The sequence below is a fragment of the Tubulanus polymorphus genome, chromosome 7 (assembly GCF_964204645.1).
Source record: "Tubulanus polymorphus chromosome 7, tnTubPoly1.2, whole genome shotgun sequence".
In the NCBI taxonomy this organism is placed as follows: Eukaryota; Metazoa; Nemertea; class Palaeonemertea; order Tubulaniformes; family Tubulanidae; genus Tubulanus; species Tubulanus polymorphus.
In genome coordinates, this window is record NC_134031.1 from 10,317,352 (window position 1) to 10,339,214 (window position 21,863).

Consider the following 21,863-nt stretch of genomic DNA (forward strand, 5'->3'; position numbering starts at 1 on the left):
TACCGCAGTTCCCCAGTGTTTCGACTACAGCCACCTGCAAGTTAAGGGTTAAGGATCCACATAAATGCCAAGTGAGCGAAAAAAAACATTTACCAGTCATCCTGTGAGAGCTTTGAAGGATTATCAATTATTCGGTAAGGAACTGTAAGATTTCCATCTTTCTGCCGTTGAATTAAAACTTCATTGTCACGTTTTGTTCCTCTGCTTCGTTTTTCCTCAGTACTGATAAACCTTAAAAATAAAACAAGCTTAAATTCTTAAAATGTACTTTCAAGTATTAAAAAATTTGAGAATCATTAGAGAGACATTAAACTCAGTAATAACAATCAGCTGACTCTGGGGTAACACCAATAACATAATACTAATCAGAAGTTGATAAGGTCAATTCATGATAATACTTAACTAAACCAGTTTGGTTTAGTGAGAAAGATATAGTCCGGATATTATGTTATCCAGCCTATCACATAATAAAAGCTCATCACAAGTAATTTACAATTTGGTTCCATTATTTTGGGTATAAATACCCCTAAAACATCATAAACCAGCTTTATGAAAGGGAATGTGATGTTAACTGCAATATTTACAAGCATAATTTGCAATGCGATCACTGATTGGCTGGCTTGTTGAAACAGACCTGATCAACCCAAAATTTCAGTATTTTCATCACTATTAATTTCAGTATTGTCTAATGGCTGACAGCAATTTTGTTGATGGTATCAGTATTTCAGGGATGAGAACGCCGACCTGTAAAATCCGCGGGTTATTTTTCTTGAATGACATACGCGAAGCTATTTGGGGGGGGTTTGGGGGCCCTCCCCCAAGAAAATTTTAGAAATTAAATACGTTTTCCGAGCACTTAGAGCGATCTCGAACCCATGAACGACTATTATATTTTGGAAGGTAATGGCTAGTTCCAATGTGGTACATCCTCATTTGGTGACATTCAGCATCTCATGCATTACGGGTCGAGCCCTGAATTATTGCAGTAAAAATGCGCCGATGAATGCTCACTAAAAATCATCACCAAGTAGTGTATAATATCCGAAAGCGTTCGCCACACACACGCAGCAACAGTAAGTAGACCTATATACGTTACTACTGTTGCTGTGCGTGCGTGTCTGCAACCGATCGATAAAATACATACAAACTCATCGTAGTACAAATGTACATACAAAATCACTGTGTTGCAATGAATATGCATTGAGATGCGATACTTTTACGTGACGATAAGTAAAACAGGCACTGAACGCTTTTACGGTTCACCTGATTACCGATCGCGCCGGACCAATTGAGTGAGATCATCACCCCCCCCCCATACTTTTACATCATTTTTGGACTATTTGGAAAATTGATATTTTTCAATACTGAAATCCGCGGGAAACCGCGGATCCGCGGGGAATTCTCATCTCTGGTATTTGTCCAATGTCCTTGTTGAGGGGTTATAGACAGTGGCCCACCATGCTATGGCACTTCACCGCCATGCGAATGAAATACGCCATCTTAAACAATTTTGCAATAAAAAAAAATGATCAGTTTATTTACTTATCAAGAGGAAAAACAACAGCAGAGATAAAGTTGGGTGGAACTAAAAAAGGAGACAATGAAGCACAGGTATTAACAAAAATTAGACACCAGCCCAAAATTTGTCAAAAGAAATGTCAAAAGAAGAGAAAAGAGAATATTTGAGAATCAAAAAGTAGACTCAAGAAAAAATCAATCACATCAGAAAAATAAGTGTGAGAAAGAAAAGGACAGAGAATGAAAAAGATCCGCAACACAAAATTCCCCAAATAATGATTCAAAATCAAGAACTTTAGAATGAAACTAGAAAACTTCATACATGTGGTCGGTTCTCCAGCCCCGGTAGGTTTGAATGACAAAGATCATTTTTCATTGACTGGCTGTGTTTATAAGCAACAGTACTAACAGAGACACTGGGGCTGGCACGAACGAATACCTCAGATCAATCTTTACTGATCGTCTAATGAATACATTTGAACGTAGAATAAAATAAAATGGAATTCGATGAATTGGAATTTTTTGCTCAATAAAGTAAAATTTTATTGAATTTGCAATTCGTGCACATGGCTAATTTGCCTATCAAGGTCATCTATCCGATTTGAGAAAAAGCAATTTTTCCCAAACAATTGTCAAGGATTCAGATGTGCAAACTTCCTCTCAAAAACCAAATTGACTAATGGTCACAGGAATTGGTCTTGAAATACAATTTTGAATCTTAAAATAAAACCCGCAAATAAAACAGCCGTTGATACCGCGGAATCAACTGAACACCTGATGATTTCAGCGGCTAAGCCAATCATAGAGAAGACAATGCTTTCTGAATGACGTTTTAAACTGACAGCTTTGCGTTCAGATTTTCGAGAAAAACCTGATGTTAATTTTAACGAGGCCCTTTCTCAAAATTCGGCACGCTTGAATGCACGATTTGTATCATGAATATATGCCCAGGTTGCACAGTGAAAAAGATTTTCATCTGGAAACCATCTGGTCAATTTAATTCGCTCCATTTGTATAGAAATAGGCTCAGTGTACGGCTGGCCTAAAAATCAAAATCACTTCCCGATGATGTTATTAGGGTTTCTGCTGCTTTCGCAGAAACCCTATTGTAATTCTGCTGATTATAATTATTATTACTATTATTATTATTAGGGTTTTTCTGACTTTCGTCGAAAACCCTCCTGTAATTCTGTTGATTATTATCATTATTAAAAACATATCTTCCACTTTTTTTCATCACATAAAATTCATCTTCTCTTGGATTCGACAACTAACAGCTACTTAACAGAATGTAGAATTCTGATAGAAATATAACAGACTTTCCCTCCGCGTAGATTCTATCAATGCACTCTGCACTCTATTTTAAACTTAAAATTACTTTCCAGACAGCTAACACCGGCGGAAATATACTACGCCTGTGATCGGCTACCGGTATGTCCCTTCAGGTGTTCCGTACTTCTGCATACGGTATACCTGAATGTGCCGATGAAACGATAATACATCCAAGGAATGCTCCGATATCGGGTCCAAGTTCAACAGTTTACGAGGCCGGTGTTCACGAGTCCGACAGGTTTACAGGCATTTGGTTGTTGTAACCTCTTTTATATTATTGATTTCCTGTTATTCTGGTTATTTTATTTAACTATATTGCTGATCTGTTCATGTAAACAAAATCGCCAATAAATACATTTTGAATTGATCAAGTTTAAATCAAGGTCGTTGAGTCGAGGGTGGCTACTAGAATTATGTTCGACTACATTCAGAGAGAGAAGAAACAACAGAAAAGTATCAGGTGATTATCGATAGCCAACTACTACGGAACACACAGACAGTTGACAAACAGTGTTAGGCCTGTGTTGGTTGGTGCGCACTGGGACTAAAACATACTGGTTGGTCAGAGTTGGTTCGGTTGTGAGAAGTGTGGAAACTAAGAAACCTACCGGTATTAATTTGTCTATAGGCCTATTATAGTAGCCAATACCATTTTAAGTACGAAGACGTTACCCATACCGTACTCGATTGTACAGTGATCTCCACAGGTTAGCCGTACGTGAATTCCCTCTGCCCATGCTTCAATAATCTACGTGTACACGCATGCATCAAAGAATAGGGATAGGGTAGGGTTAGGTAAAGATAAATGTAAATTAATTTATAAACCCTGCAGTTGAGAAATGTGGCTCAGTGGGTAAATCACTGGACTACCGTCGGATTTATTTTCACTTGGTTTCGAATCCCAATATTACGAGTCAGAATTCTACTGCATTGCGCATGCGTTAACATACTTATATAGGCTAATCTGTGAAAATTACTGTACATTCATGTAGGGGTAACAACATCATTTTAGGTATTGAGTGAGCTACCTACCATGTACTACAAACACAACTTTTTCGCTCTCGTTGGCCCTACACTGATGTTACTATACTGGTGTCATTATAACATGGATAGGATTGGGTCAGGAGTAGCCTAAAATCTAATTCAGTATATTCACTTTTCACTCGATATTATTAAAACAATGCAGTATGCCTAAAGGTAGGGGCACGTGTATTTTTTCAACCGATCGCCCAAAAAATTCGCTCGTGTGGCCACTCACGGTGATGACGATTTCGTCGGCTGACTCGATCGCCCGTATCATACATGTTTAATATTTTCGCCCGATTATTTACGCCGGCGATCGGATCGCCCGCAAATTCGCTCATCTGCCCACACTCAGCGAATTCCGACGAGCGATCCATTTTTCATTTTTATCAACCAATAGGATGCATTGTTGATATCATGTGAGTTGTTAACTCTCTTCCACTAAGTACCGGTCGCTGACCGAATTTCGGTTTCATCACTACGTGTGCCCACTCTAATCGGGCATATAAATTCGGCGGCGAATTCACTGGCGAATCGTCGCGATCGAGCGAAAGAATACGCTTGTGTGTCCCCTACCTTAAAGTATTCGCACAGAGAAAGGCTAATTGAGCCATGTGATTAAATTTTGCTCAAGCCTTGTCTGCTGACCTGACATTTAAAGTCAAACCTAGATCCAAAACGTTCATGTGATCAAGGCTTGTATACAAGAAAAGGCCTGTACATTTTGCTGTACGTAGGTTTGGTATACCTATTTCTCCAATCTCGACAGATGAGTGTAGGGTACAGCTGAACGCATTATACCAATGGGAATAGGGCCTATTGATTGGGCTTATTATTTCCTGCTTTACAATATTGAAATAAGCCAATGTTCATTCAAATATCCAACATCGGTGAAAGTTTGAATACTGTATACATGTATATAGGTTTTCATGGTCTAAAGATAAATGGTCAAGGGCAGTCAGTCAACACCAACTCTCTTCGACCGATGTTGCATCACACCATACGGTCTGAATCTTTCAACTCAAGCAAAGCGATTAACACGATCGACATAACACTGGAATAGTTTGCAGTGGCTAACAGTTTATTCACTAGTGGAATAGGTTTGATATTTACGCACGTGTTGCAAGGTTTAAATTGTTTATCAGTATAGAATAAGTAATCCATAAAAGCCAAAATCAACATCGGCCGAATACCCAGCCCAAAGCAATTCATAATCAATCGAGTGAATCTACAATACAATATATGTATTTATTCAAAAATTTCAATAAAAAGATTGATTCCTTGAAATCTATTCTAAATCCCAATACGTTACTATATCAGTAAATGTATTCAACACCTATTGACTCAGCCAATTCTTAAGATGAGTTTCTTAATAGAACAGATCCATTTTTAGCCCACTTGGGACTTTAGTCCCAGCGGGCAATTGCGTTAATTTTTCGTCCATCCGTTCGTCCGTCCGTAGACGTAATCCAGTTATTTCGGGAAGTTTTGAAGACACTTCAATGTAATGTCCTGATATTTGGGTTACACATGTATCTACTCTAGACAAATCTTCAGCCCAAAAACGGGCCCTGTCAGAATCAAGATGGCCGACTGGCAGCCAATGTTGTTTGCCAAAATCAGCACTTTTTATACATTTTGAGGGAAATTTTGAAGACGCTTTGATCAATTACCTTGATCTTTCCGATGTATGTGAATCCCCCTAGGGCCCATCAGCCTAACAAAAATTGGGTCGATCGGACTCAAGATGACCGTCCTATGACTTTTTTTAGTGAACAAAAATGTCAATTTTGGCCCGAATTCTGAGTCCTGTAGCTCCCTACTGGTTTGCCAATTCTCATTGCAATTTGTGATGGGTATTCTTTGAAAAGGGATGTTTTATACCTGAGGCAGGTATTTCTGATCAGCCAATTATGACGCAATAAGCGGCCATCTTGGTGTCATCAGTACTCATTCATAGGTGGGAAAAAGTTTTTCCACATTATATTGATACCTAAGCGTATTTTGTTTGCCACAATCAATTAGAAACTTGTTGCACATAACGTGTTCTATGATTGTGGTCAGTTTCAAGGTCATTGGTTTTGTATATGGCCACCAGGGGGCGTTGAATAATACAATATCTTAGTATTTCTATATTATATTCGTATTAATGCATATTTTGTAACCACAATCAATTGCAAAGTTGTATCTCATTACATCATCTATGATTGTGGCAAGTTTTAAGGCCATTAGTTACTATATATGGTCATCAGGGGGCGTTGAATAGTAGAATTACTTAGTATTTCCTTATTATATTGGTACCTAGGCATATTTTGTTACCATGATCAATTACAAAGTTATAGTTCGCGACATGTTCTAAGATTGTGGTGAGTTTCAAGGTCATTTGGTACTGAATATGGTCACCAGGGGCGTTGAATAGTAGAATAACTTAGAATTTCCATATCAAATTGGTAACGAGGCATATTTTGTTATCACAATCAATTACAAAATCGTAGCTGCTGACATGTTCTATGATTGTGGTGAGTTTCAAGGTCATTGGTTTTTGTATATGGTCACCAGGGGGCATTGAATATTGAAATTGTTAGATTGTTGAGCATTTGGAACCACTTTCCAAGTGGGCATGGTGTCCCTGGACGCCTAGTTTAAGCGTAGTGATACAAAATAAATGCTTGGTCTAATCAAATAATATTTATTGATTTTGCGTCCATGTAAGTTCGGTTTCAAAGCTGAATCACATTGGACGTTTACACAGTGGTTGTATATTAGGTTCAAATCTGTCAATACATTATATTTCATGTACCGGCATTTAAATGTTCAATAATTCCTACCAACCTGAATGGCATGGTGCGGATTTGCAGAAAACCCGTTATCGCTGCTTTGCAGCTATATTTAGGGTTTCTGCTGTCTTATTAGGGCTTCTGCTGCCTTCGCAGAAACCCTTTTGTATTCCTGCTGCTCATTATTATTATTATTATTAGGGTTTCTGCTGCCTTCGCTGCGGGTTTCAAGGAGTAAGTTTAACAATATCTATTTTTCTTTACCAAATTAACCATGTATTTACTACGATAAATCTTTAGTGTACCGGGGAGTCGTAGGCCTAAACTAAACACGCCGAAGAGATATAGCAGAGAAAAGCTGTTATGTCGACGAGGTATCAAAATAAAAGAATGTATTACTTTATTCGACCGCGGGCTTTAACCTCTATATCAATACCATCAATACTCTATATTTCCTACAGTACATACCGATCATTGTCAAATGCACAAGGTTTTTACTAAATACAAGTATATAACACACTCCTATCCGTATGCTGGACTCACACTTGACATTTGGAGTAAGCGTTCGCTGTGGGGGAAAGGAGATCGTTCGCTGTGTCGCTTGAAGTGTTTATCGAGTTTTACGCGACCTTAAGGCTTAAGGCCTACCGGTACTGACCTTTACTCTCTCAAACAAACACAGTATAAATGTTGCGGTTATTAACGGACACATTGGACTGAACTTCAAAACAAAATTTACGATCTTTAGGAGGGTTTTTATTCAATAGGCCTACGACAAATCTGTCCGGATGTTAGGCCTACGCATATACATAGGCCTACATAGGCTAGTAGCCTCTACTAGGTTAAAGCTAAATTCACTGTAAAGGAGGAATCAGATTTATTAAAATGCATGTTAATTAGTGATTAACTGGTTCTGACTTGCAACGATCAATCACAATTATCTATTTTATTGGCAAAAATGGAGATTTTTTTGAAAATTTCATCTGAGCAGACAGCTTTATAAGCCAGACTTTTCATTTGAGTTTTTTCATCATAAATGAAACTGGAATTTCATTAAATCCTAATGAGTTAAGGCGGGGGTTGGCTTTGCGACGGCTTGTGACTCACTGCGACGCCATTCACTGCGACCGCCAGCGACCATTGTGTCACAATTACTCGCAGAACCTGGAGACTGGCAGAAACTAGTTGCACACAATCGTATCGCAACCGACTTGCACCGAAACTTGCGATGCAACGCGAGGATCGCATCGCGTCACAAGGCCGACCTACGTCAGGCTTTAAGTTACTGCGGAGCCCCAGAAATATCTTTTTTTCGTTCAAAAGACCTTTCGCTTGAAAATTCTTTCGTCGGAACAAAATTTATTTCGTTCCAACCAATAATATTCTTTTCGATTGAACCAATTTGAAAAATCGTTAGAACAAAGTTGAACAAACTTTTTTTTTCCAAGCGAAAGGTTTTTCGTTCGAACAGAATCGTTTTAATTTGAACAGAATTTTCTTGTCAGAACATTAAGTTTTTGATTCGAACAAGTATATTGTAAAAAGTTTTTTCTCCGAACAAAAAGTATTAAGTATTTCGTTCAATCGAACAGAATTGTTTTCATTCAAACATTCGTTAGAAAAAATTGTTTTCGCTCAACCAAATTTTTTTGCCGGGACAAAAAGTTTTTCATTTCAACAATAACATAGCTTTTCATTCGAACACATTTTTTTGTCAGAATGAAGAAAGTTTTGGTTCAAACAAAAAGCGTATTGTTCAACTAAGCTGAATTGTTTTCACTCGAACAAGATTTTCTTGTCGGAACATTAAGTTTTTTGTTCGATCAGCGTGTTAAGTTAGTTTTGGAAATTTACTCGGTCTGGTATATCTTGGATTACTGTGTATATCATTTGTCAGGACATTAAACAGAAGACGACTTAGGATACTACCTTGCGCGACTCCACTAGTTAGACCAACTTATTCCAAGATGAGGCGTTCCGTTGATTTCGGCTACAAGTTTTCGTTCAGAGATAACTGCTGAGCCATTTGGGCGACCTATCATTGATACTGTTTCCTAATAGCCCGTTTAGTTAGTAATGGCTGATGTTGTGCCTTATCAAATGCTTTGTCGAAATCTACCGTTGAACAGAATTCTAAGACTGTGCAGAAAACCCATTATCGCTGTTTTGCAGCTATATTTATTATCATCATTATTATTAGGGTTTCTGCAGCTTTCGCAGAAACCCTATTGTAATTCTGTTGATTATTATTATTATTATTATTATATTCTTTTTCACACTGGATCGTACTGAAAGGATATAAACAACTGCAATTTACTTTCACTGTCTGTGAAACCATTCACAAGTACCGTAAAAACCGGCATATAAGTCGAGTTTTTAACCCTTGATTTTACCACTAAATTATTGACCTCGACTTATACGGCGAGTACAGTTTTCTACGAAGTATTTTCAGGTCACAAGAAATATTGATTTTACCAGACAAAAAAGACAGTGTCCATCTTCTTACTGCTATAACAGTTTGAATAATTATTCATGATAAATAAAGTTATTTAATGAAAAAAACTTCTTTCATTTTGACACAGCTTCATTTAAAACGATGTATTCATATATGCGCGCTCATAGCAGCGCTTAATACATTAGGCTATATATAGCGTGTGACTCACACTACTGTATAACTGTATGGTAGTGTATTATACCTGAGTGTGTGTGTAACAGTCTATTGATTAACACACAGCAGCAATCAGGCTGACGCGTGGCGGCGTGCGTGAAGGCACACATCGTTATCAAAACAAACTATTCAATACAATGATACTAGTAATTATTCTTCTAAGAGAAGGGACTCGACTTATAAGCCGGATATATGTTAAAATCATGAAATGTAGGTCTAAAAATCGACCTCGACTTATACGCCGCGTAGACTTATACGCCGGTTTTTACGGTACTACGCTGCATTGACAAATACTGTATATGATATTAATTAGAATTGCACTGTTTACTCACTGTGAGCCTCTAAACATCAATATTTAAGCACGATTCAAACAGTATCCATATACATATATGTATTGTATACGTGTCTTATTCCCACAGCGCCTCCTAAGTACGTGTGTTTGTGTGTCTACCCTAAAATGCATTGATAGAACTGTGTTGTTCTAGATCTGTAGTAAAGACGTAAGCAGTAGTGATATTTTTATCTGTTCTACAAGTCGAGTGTTTTGCCGTTGAATTAGGACATTGCTCGACTGAACGCCACTGAGGAATTTTTAATAGACTTGTTTGTGTTTGTGCCGTATACAAGTTAGATAGCATATATAGCTTCGAATTCGGCAACACTAGTTAGTGAGCATCATATATAGCTTTAATATTTCAAATTCGGCTAGTAACAAGAATATTGCTCAACGGATTTACTTGAAACTTACGTGAGATGTACGGAACACAGGTACCATGAGGTAAGTCTCAGGGATCTTTGATTGGAGCCCCCGTTCATCCACCAGGGGGTGTTTTACTTTTAAAAATTCTGACATCGAAAAGTTACTGTGTGAGAAAATTTTTTGTCTTTGACTTTTCAGCGTCGGGCGAGCACGAAAGTTGTTCATGACAGCCCGGAGGCTAAAAAAGTCAATTGCACGCCCCATCTGCGATTAACCGTTGGGCTCTATGGGCTCGAAAATGGGACCCCAAATTTTTCAATGAGATTTTTGCTCCTAGCTCCTTAACCGTTGGAGATAGAATAGTGGTTGCAACGAGTGATCAGTAGCCCTTGACAAGACGCTTGTATTGATGTATGGTATAACTATGTCACTCATATGGTTCTCCAGTAGCGCCACCTATAAGACGCTGGAAAACACATTTTCATCTATATCGACTAAGGGTATCAATGGGTTTCTATAAAAATTGTTACACATGTACCTGGTTACTAAATGCAAAGAACCCCACACATAATTAGTTCCTATTTTAACCACTAGGGGGCTTAAATTTTGAAAACTCATTTCAGCATCAATTTTTCACATGTAATGCGGTCTGATTATTATGAAAATCACAAAACTTGGTATAAGTACATAGAAATGTGTAATATGCCAAGCTGCATGATTAGTTCATACAACTACCACCAGGGGACTGTGAAAACAATGATTTCTGCTCCTAGGTTCTTAACAGTTGCCAATAGAATCGTTGTTGGAATGTGTGGTTAGTAGCCCTTTACATGGCACTTGTATTGATATATGGATTAAGTAGGTAACTCATATGGTTCTCTAGGAGCGCCACCTACAAGTTGCTGGAAATGCATTTACATTGATAGCTACTAAGCGGATAAAGGGATTTCTATGAGAATTGATATACATGTACCTGGATATAAGATACAACGAATCCCTGACATAATAAGTTCCTATTCTAACCACTAGGGGCGTTAATGTTGAAAACTCATCCTAGCATCAGTTTTTTCGATTGTAATTCAATAGTATGCTAACCCGCAAATTACCGGCCACTTGGGCATGGTAAAAGTACCGTATCTTCGTTATTCTCGGTGTCATTTCCCCTAACCTCGGTACATTAGACCTTTTCGTGCAGTAGCCCATGTGGATCAACATAGCCAAGTTATCAGCTGACCCCTAGGTGGCGCTCCTTATCCAGCAAGGCAGAAAACCGTTATCGCTGCTTTGCAGCTATATTTATTATATTATATTCTTTTTCACACTGGATCTTACTGAAAGGATATAAACAACTGCAACTTACTTTCACTGTCGGTGAAACCATTCTGTATCACAAGTACTACGCTGCATTGACAAATACTGTGTATAATATTAATCAGAATGCCACCGTTTTCTCACTGTGAGCCTCTAAACATCGAAATTTAAGCCCAACTCAAACAGTATCCATCTACATATGTGTATTGCCTACGTGTCATTCCCACAGCGCCTCCTAAATACGTGTGTTTGTGTGTGTGTCCTTATATCGATAAAGCTGTGTTGTTCTAGATCTGTAGTAAACACGTAAACAGTAGTGATATCTTTATCTCTTCTTTCTACGAATCGATTGTTGAATTAGGACATTGCTCGACTGAACGCAACTGAGGAATTTTTATGGCCTAGTTTGTGCCGTATGTTAAAGAGCATCATATATTGCTTCGAATTCGTCAACACAAGTTAGAGCAACATATATAGGCTTTAATACTTCGAATTCTGCTAGTAACAAGAATATTGCTCAACGGATTTACTTGAAACTTATGTGTGATGTACGGAACTCAGGTACCATGAGGTAAGTCTCAGGGATCTTTGATTGGAGCCCCCGTTCATCCACCAGGGGGTGTTTTACTTTTAAAAATTCTGACATCGAAAAGTTACTGTGTGAGAAAATTTTTTGTCTTTGACTTTTCAGCTTCGGGCGAGCACGAAAGTTGTTCATGACAGCCCGGAGGCTAAAAAAGTCAATTGCACGCCCCATCTGCGATTAACCGTTGGGCTCTATGGGCTCGAAAATGGGACCCCAAATTTTTCAATGAGATTTTTGCTCCTAGCTCCTTAACCGTTGGAGATAGAATCGTGGTTGCAATGAGTGATCAGTAGCCCTTGACAAGACGCTTGTATTGATGTATGGTATAACTATGTAACTCATAATGTTCTCCAGTAGCGCCACCTATAAGACGCTGGAAAACGCATTTTCATCTATATCGACCAAGAGTATCAATGGATTTCTATAAAAATTCATTCACATGTACCTGGTTACTAAATGCTACGAACCCCTCATATGATTAGTTCCTATTTTAACCACTAGGGGGCGTAGATTTCGAAAAATCGATCTCAGCATCCATTTTTCGCATGTAATGCGGTATGTTTATTAATAAAATCACAAAACTTGGTATAATTTCAAATATATGTGTGTAATATGCCAACCTGCATGATTAGTTCATATAACTGCCACCAGGGGACTAAGAAAACTACGATTTTTGCTCCTATCTCCTTAACAGTTGGTGATAGAATCGTGGATGCGATGAGGTTAGTAGCCCTTTTCAAGATACTTGTATTCATGTATGGTTTAAGTAGGTAACTTATATGGTTCTCTAGGAGCGCCACCTTCATTTTGCTGGAAATACATTTTTATTCATATCTACTAAGCGGATAAAGGCATTTCTATGAAAATTGATACACGTATACCTGGATATGAGATACAACCAACCCCTCACATAATAAGTTCCTATTCTACCCATAAGGGGGCGTACATTTCGAAAACTCATTCAAACATCCGTTTCCTTACGTGTAATTCAGTCATTTTATGATAGACATAAACAAAAACCTGATGTGGGTACATATACATAAGTATAGTACGCAAACCGCCAAAATTAGTTCATACAACTGCCACTAGGGAATGGTAAAAATACTGTATCTTCGTTATTCTCGATTTCCCCTAAACTTGGTACATAAGTACTTTGCGCGTAGAAGCCCTTGTGGGTCAACATATCCATGTCATAAGTTGACCCCTAGGTGGCGCTCCTTTCAAAAGGGGAACGTTGTGAACTGCTTTCAGTGAAATGTTTGCACGCACACTTGTACGACATTGTATCCAGCAAGGCAGAAACCCGTTATTGCAGCTATATCTATTATTAGGGTTATCTGTTTCTTCACAAAAAACCCTATTGAGATTCGCGTGATTATTATTAGGGTTTTCTGTTACATCACAGAAAACCCTATTGAGATTCGCGTGTCTCTTATTATTATTATTATTATTTTTTTCCACACATTTTTTGTTAAAAGTACATAGGCTATTTTACATTACCGCTGTTGCCGATACAATCCGTCTGATATCATTCAGCTCACTTCGATCTACAAATACTCCGTGCGAATTTTGAAGAATCAACGTTACAAAAGCACTGTCGGGCCGTAAACATCGAAAATTGAGCCCCATTCAAAGAGCCGACATGTTTTTCTAAGTCGTCTTTCCGAAATCTACCGCACGTTTTGTTGTCACATCGATTATCAATTCAAGCATAAATTAACAAATTTATTAAAGATTGCACATTCAGTCGCGGTTTTTAAAAACTAATTTTAACAGTAACCCTTTTTCCTCATCAAATTATATTACTGATACACAGGAAATTTACTACTTTAGATTTTAAAAACGCTGTCGAGCCGTAAACATTGACAAATCGACGTGTGTCACTACATCATCATTACGGGGATCAGCTACGAGTTTCTCCTCATCCTAAGAATCAAATCGAGTACAAATTAATTTATTACTACCAGTGATTTGGCTGCGAGCGTCAAGCAGTTAATTTAGCAATACTTATTTTTCTTTACCAAATTAACCGTGTATTTACTAAGATAAATCATAAGTGTACCGGGGAGTCGTAGGCCTAAAGTAAACACGCCGAAGAGATATAGCGGAGAAAAGCTGTTATGTCGACGAGGTATCAAAATAAAAGAATATATTACTTTATTCGGCCGCGGGCTTCAACCTTTATATCAATACCATCAATACTCTACATTTCCTACAGTACATACCGATCATTGTCAAATGCACAAGGTATTAACTAAATACAAGTATATAACACAATCCTTCCCGTATGCTGGACTCACACTTGACATTCGGAGTAAGCGTTCGCTGTGGGGGAAAGGGATCGTTCGCTGTGTCGCTTGAAGTGTTTATCGAGTTTGACGCGGCTTTAGGCCTACCGGTACTGAACTTTACTGTCTCAAACAAACACAGTATAATTGTTGCGTTTATTAACGGACTCATAGGATTGAACTTCAAAACAAAATTTACGATACTTAGGTTAGTTGTTATTCAATAGGCCTACAACCAATCTGTCCGGATGTTAGGCCTACGCATATACATAGGCCTACATAGGCTAGTAGCCTCTACTAGGTTAAGCGTTCGCTGTGGGGGGAAGGAGATCGTTCGCTGTGTCGCTTGAACTGTTTATCGAGTTTTACGCGACCTTAAGGCTTTAGTATGGTGGCTGATAAGGGCCATGCGTAAAAAAAACACGTATATGCAAATGAGGGCGACATTATGACAAAACGACAAAACTAAAATAACACGACAAAACAATAATTTTGGTATTGTCGCCCGCGACAATTCATTATTTTGGTTTTATCGCCCGCGACAATTCATTATTTTTGTTTTATCACCCGCGACAATTCATTAATTTGGTTTTGTCACCCGTGACAAATCAATATTTTGGTTTTGACGCCCATGACAATTCAATATTTTGGTTTTATCGCCCGCGACAATTCATTATTTTGGTTTTATCGCCCGCGACAATTTTTTTTTTTTTGTCGCGGTTTTATCGCCTGCGACAATTCAATATTTTGGTTTTGTCCCACGCGACATTTCATTATTTTGGTTTTATCGCCCGCGACAATTCATTAGTTTGTTTTTGTCGCCCGCAACAACTCAATATTTTGGTTTTATCGCCAGCGACAATTCAATATTTTGGTTTTATCGCCCGCGACAATTCATTATTTTGGTTTTATCGCCCGCGACAATTTTTTTTTTTTTTGTCGCGGTTTTATCGCCTGCGACAATTCAATATTTTGGTCTTATCGCCAGCGACAATTCATTATTTTGGTTTTATCGCCCGCGACAATTCATTATTTTGGTTTTATCGCCCGCGACAATTCATTAATTTGGTTTTGTGACCCGTGACAAATCAATATTTTGGTTTTGTCGCCCACGACAATTCAATATTTTGGTTTTATCACCCGCGACAATTCATTATTTTGGTTTTATCGCCCGCGACAATTCATTAATTTGGTTTTGTCACCCGTGACAAATCAATATTTTGGTTTTGACGCCCACGACAATTCAATATTTCGGTTTTATCGCCCGCGAAAATTCATTATTTTTGTTTTATCGCCCGCGACAATTCATTATTTTGGTTTTATCGCCCGCGACAATTCAATATTTTGGTTTTATCACCAGCGACAATTCATTAATTTGGTTTTGTGACCCGCGACAAATCAATATTTTGGTTTGGTCGCCCACGACAATTCAATACTTTGGTTTTATCGCCCGCGAAAATTCATTATTTTGGTTTTATCGCCCGCGACAATTCATTATTTTGGTTTTATCGCCTGATGCGACAATTCAATATTTTGGTTTTATCGCCAGCGACAATTCATTATTTTGGTTTTATCGCCTGCGACAATTCATTATTTTGGTTTTATCGCCCGCGACAATTCATTAGTTTGGTTTTGTCGCCCGCAACAATTCAATATTTTGGTTTTGTCCCACGCGACAATTCAATATTTTGGTTTTATCGCCTGCGACAACTCAATATTTTGGTTTTATCGCCAGCGACAATTCCTTATTTTGGTTTTATCGCCCGCGACAATTCATTATTTTGGTTTTATCGCCCGCGACAATTCATTAGTTTGTTTTTGTCGCCCGCAACAATTCAATATTTTGGTTTTATTGCCAGCGACAATTGATTATTTTAGTTTTATCACCCGCGACAATTGATTATTTTGGTTTTATCGCCCGCCACAATTAATTTTTTTGGTTTTGTCGCCCACTTTATTAGCTTTTGAATAATTAGGCCAATTAATAACGTAATAAAGACTTATGCTTTCACCTATTTGAAGTCGATTAATCTGATATAGTACGGAAGCGATAAAGGGCCTCGAGTTGTCGAACGCGTTGGTTGGTTGTGACAGTCGTGTCGCGTCGCAGAAGGTAAAACACGTATGACTCCATGTGACTGGCGTTGCTGAAAGATGAGGACGCCAGTGATATGACGACTGTACGGAAGCGATAAAGGGCCTCGAGATGTCGCGTTCCAACTCGACAAGTCGCCATATTTATGTCGACATACCGCGATATATCGCGTCAAGTCGACATGAATATGTCGATATATCGTGATGTTTTGACGACAACTCGAGGCCCTTTATCGCTTCCGTACTTTTTCGCCCATTTTCCACGGGACAAGCCGTCATTTGAAGACACGTTGAAATGTAAGATGAGGACGCCAGTAATATGGCGACTGTACGGAAGCGATGAAGGGCCTCGAGTTGTCGTGTTATTTATGTCGATATATCGCGATATATCACGTCAAGTCGACATGAATATGTCGACATATAGTGATGTTTTCACAACAAATTTTGCTTTTTTGCCCATTTTCCATAGGACAAGCCGTCATTTGAAGACATGTCTAAATGTAAGATGAGGATGCCAGTGATATGACGACTGAGTTTCAAGTCGTCATGAATATGTCGACTTGTCGCGAGGAAAATGGTCGTGAGAACGAAATATGTCGTCAAAACGTCACGATATGTCGACATATTGATGTCGACTTGACGCGATATATCGCGGTATGTCGACATAAATATGGCGACTTGTCGAGTTGGAACGCGACATCTCGAGGCCCTTTATCGCTTCCGTACGACTGAGTTTCAAGTCGTCATGAATATGTCGAATTGTTGCGAGGAAAATGGTCGTGAGAACGAAATATGTCGTCAAAACGTCACAATATGTCGACATATTCATGTCGACTTGAAGCGATATATCGCGATATGTCGACATTAATATGGCGACTTTGTCGAGTTGGAACGCGACAACTCGAGGCCGTACCTTTAGCTAAAATGTCGTGATACGTGTGGCAATTTATTGAGACAATATCGCAAAAAGTCGACATAAAAATCACGACATTTTAAATAAGGTTTTCCTAGTAACATCGATATATTGAGATAGTTAACCTAATTTCAATAAGGGGACGCATACTTAATGATGTGTAATGTTAGATGAATATGAAAGAAGAAATGAAGTTGGCAGAAAAATTAAAATGACTTTATCATCACCAGAATCTGGTGGACATATTTAATGTTGGGGTTCAGGTAGAATACCCCAAATGCTGGGGCACAATAATAGTGTTCGATACATGGTCGATGAATTAAATAGGTCATTCGCATCAATACTTTGTCACAATTGATTTGCGGTATATTTTGGATTACTGTGTCATTTGTCAGGAAATGAAACAGTAGACGACTTAGGATACTACCTAGCGTGACTCCACTACTTAAGCACTGGGCGATTTCGTCGGCCGACGAAATCGCCGCCGATTTTATGACCGATTTGATCGCCGACAGACCCGGACACACTGGGCGATTTCGTCGGCCGACGAAATCAGCGAACAGCGCCGCTTATTTTGAAACGACCAGCTGCTAGCGCCACCTTTAATAAATAAACGTTGGGAGAACCGAAGAGACTGGGTTTTACCATGGATACGTCGTAGAAATGAGCTTGGCGTATTTCATACTCTGATTCGAGAGCTCCGTGAAGAAGATACTGAAGGCTTCATGGAATATATGAGAATGACTCCTGAATCATTCAACGAATTGCTGGCAATGGTGGGACCACTCATAAGAAAGCAAGACACGAATTGCCGAGAGTCCATAAGTCCCCAAATGCGACTAGCAATCACACTAAGATTTCTAGCAACAGGTAGGCTTTTAGTTTCAGTAAGACAGGATCTGTTCTTCAATTTTATTATTTTCTGCTTTCATAAGGGTCTATCTAACATAACATGTGATTTTGATTAATTTTAGGCGAATCTTTTCACAGTCTGCATTTTTCGTACCGAGTAGGCCGTAGTACGATATCTGAAGCAGTGGAGGAATGCTGCGCGGCAATCTATGAAGTGATGAAGCACACCTACTTGAAGGTAAATATCGTTTACTACAAGATGGCAACAACTAGTAACTCCATAATCGCCAATTCGAACGAATGTTGAAATACTTTCGGGACGCTTTCTACGAAATACGTAGCAACACATTTTTGCAGTCGAAATTGAATGCAGTCTACTGTCAATTGAATTTGCCAACTAGGAGCAGCTTCTAAGACTAAAATTTCCAGAGAAAAAACGTACAGAATAAACTTACAACAAAAATGATATGTTTGAAAATATATTTATTGGAAAATCCACGGTAGTGCTTGATAAGGCCTATCTTGTATTGCTTGCAACAAAACAGAAAAATATAAAATCTGTAATTCGAGTAATCTGTGGAAAGAAAATAGGCCTCCTGCATTTGAACACTATATTATGCTAGATATACAACAGTCTGGATTAACATAAACATATTTTCAAATAACAGCAGTTAACAAATGCTATAGACACAACGTGTGTATAAACGTAGAAAAGTGGTAGACTTCAAGTCAGTGACATCACAAAATAAACATTCAAACAATTCAACTTATATTAAAGCAATTAATAACAATAACATAACCGGGTTAACATTAAAGCTCAGCAGACCGAGAATCAAGGTATCAATTTTGTTTAGCCTGAGTAATCATTTTCATTAGAAAATAATTATGTGAGATCATTAATAGTATTTCATCGAATCGGTTAACACGGTGAATAGTTGTCCCCTATCTTGATGGTCGCCAAGATCTTGCGGTTGTTGATGCTGGGTATATTGTGCTGTTTGTTGCGCTTGTTGTTGGGAATATTGAAATGGTGGTGGAGGAGGAAATGCATTTCTCATTTCTACCTCATTTATGATACAATTAATTTTGTGTTTCACCATTACAAAAGTGGGCTCATCAAATTTCTTTAGTGTCTTAATAAGGCATTTACCGAATGCCTCAACCTCTCCATCGTCTTTAGCCGGGGCGGGGACATTTTCCTTCGACTTCAAATACTTGGAAAAACTGGCTAGAAAATCCTGCTCGGTGTCTTCACGTTTACGTCGAGAATTCTTTGCCTCATTTCCCTTTGTTTTTAATGAGATTAAGCTTGCAGTGTCTCTTGACGGTGGTACTGTAGGTGGTGTAGTGGGTGAGGGTGTTGGTGTCCGTGGGAAGGCAACTTGGCAGTCATCTGTTTCACTATCAATTCCTTCAACATTTTCATCGTCATCATTGTTGTCTTGGGTAGCCTGAAATGATAATTAAATTTTATCTATATTTTTAGATGCCAGATACAGAGGAACAATGGAAACAGATTGCCACGGATTTCGAATCTAAATGGAATTACCCATTCTGCTTGGGCGCACTCGATGGCAAGCATATCCGCATCAAAAACCCAAAACATGCAGGGTCTCTGTATTTCAATCTGTATTTCAGTTTTTATAGTGTGGTGCTTTTGGCATTAGTTGATGCGAATTATAAATTCATCTATGTTTGTGCTGGAGCACCAGGGAGAAATGGCGATGCCGGAATCTATCGTAACTGTACCCTAAAAACTGCTGTTGACACCGGTCTTTTAAATTTGCCTGCACCAGGAGAACTCAAAGGCACTTCAGAATATTGCAATTTCCACATTATCGGAGACGACGATCCACTTGGGCCCCATATGATGAAGCCATATCCGCATCGAAACCTTGAACGGGATGTCGTCCTGTTCAATTATCGATTCAGCCGGGCACGACGCGTTGTCGAGAACGTTTTTGGTATCATGGCGTCTAGGTTTCGCATTTTTGAAAATGAGATACAACTTGAGCCCGATAAAGTAACTGGTCTAGTGCTAGCATCTTGTTGCTTACATAATTTTCTAGTGGAGAAACAAGCCCCCCATTACATCTCAAATTTAATTGATGCCGAGGGAAATCTTGATAGAAGCACTCCTTCCCTGACTGCCCTCAGTACATGTTTAGGCAGGAATTCAACTGTAACAGCTAAAGACCAGAGAGAAAGTCTGCGAAAATATTTCAAGTCCCCTGAAGGTTCTGTGCCATGGCAGGACAGAATGGTTGAAAAAAAATTAATGCAATGAGAAAGAACTACCAGTAGTTTTGATTGGAATGACTGTTTGAGAATACAAAATAAAAATAGATATGTTCATTTAATTGTAATCACGTATTAGTCGTGTTGACTTCCTGGGATAACAGGCAATCTGTAAATATCGCATCTTAATGGATCATACTTGTCTTACTCTTGTAATGCACTGTGTACTGTCAACCTACTTATGACCTGTGAAAATAAATTTCAATGAAAAGATTTGTATTACCTCGACTATTTCATATGATGTGGATGAGGATTGAGACCCAGTTGTCAGGTGTGGTTTCAAGAATTGAAGGTGGTCTTTCACCCACTGTTCTCTCTGAGTGAGATTTTTCCGCGCGCTTCCACTAGGTTGCTTGTTATGTACCCTCGAAAACATAGTACGAAGACTTTTCATCCGTGTGGCGACATCTTTAACTGCAAGATATCAAAATCAAAATCAGTTTTTGTACTTCCGTGTACAACAAGGAAACCTTACAGTTATAAACAAATGCATCACGGATGTACATCCTGAGAGGAGGGGTAGTTTGAGTCATTTAAAACTTGGGGGGGGGGGGATGATTTTATACATATATTCATAGATTGGACCCGTAGACCAAATAGACCTAAATAGAAACTTTCAAAATCGAGCAGCAATTCGAAAATCAAAGCATTTTTAGCAGTTTAAGTCCAAAAAATCAAACAAAGGGATAATTCTGAATTTAGGAACAGGTTACAGGATATGCAAGTTTTTAGAGCAACCACATTGACATATAGGCCCGTATAATAGATTTATAAAAAGAACCAGTTACTGTCGTTGCTTGTACGGTAGTACGCAAAGGCGACACAAAACTTAAACCCTCCGGATCAATTCACACAATAAATTGTTTTTTGATTGAATTGATTGACATTGATTTTAAAGATATAATTTTACCTGTAACGCCAAGCTTTTCGGCAATATATTTTTTGACAGCTTCTTTCTTGGTCCGATCTCTATACTCTTGTAGGGAAGGATTATACAGGGACGGGTTCTCTTCCCACAAAATTATCAGTTCAGCTTCTTTATCGCTAGTCGCCCAGGTTGACTCGATGGAGGTCGCCATTTTGCTATCACGTGAACCGTCGAAGAGCCGTGATTGGCTGGTTAATACGGCGCTCGAGGCGACTGATCGCCGTACCCGGACACACTGGGCGATTCTGTCGCCGGCGACGAAATCGCCGGCGACAGAATCCAACATGTTGGATTCGGGCGATTTCGTTGGCCGACTAAATCGCCGAAGGCGATTGCCCGGACACACTGGGCGATTTTATCGGCGATTTCGTCGGGCGACGAAATCGGGCGACCAAATCGCCCAGTGTGTCCGGGCCTTTAGACCGACTTATTCCAAGATGAGGCGTTCAGTTGATTTTGGCTATAAGTTTTCGTTCAGAGATAACTGCTGAGCCATTTGGGCTACCTATCAGTGATATTGTTTCCTAATTGCCTGTTTAGTTAGTAATGGCTTATGTTGTGCCTTATCAAATGCT

General features: G+C 38.8%; 1 protein-coding gene across 3 annotated transcripts in view; it reads right to left on the reverse strand.

The window, feature by feature from the left end:
- LOC141908094 (parafibromin-like) overlaps positions 1–21,863 on the reverse strand; it is a 139,057-nt gene that overhangs the window by 36,156 nt on the left and 81,038 nt on the right. For all 3 annotated transcript variants that reach the window (XM_074797928.1, XM_074797926.1, XM_074797927.1), the window contains exon 10: positions 94–231. In XM_074797928.1, the coding sequence (XP_074654029.1) occupies positions 94–231 (138 nt within the window). The remainder of the gene's footprint in view (positions 1–93; positions 232–21,863) is intronic.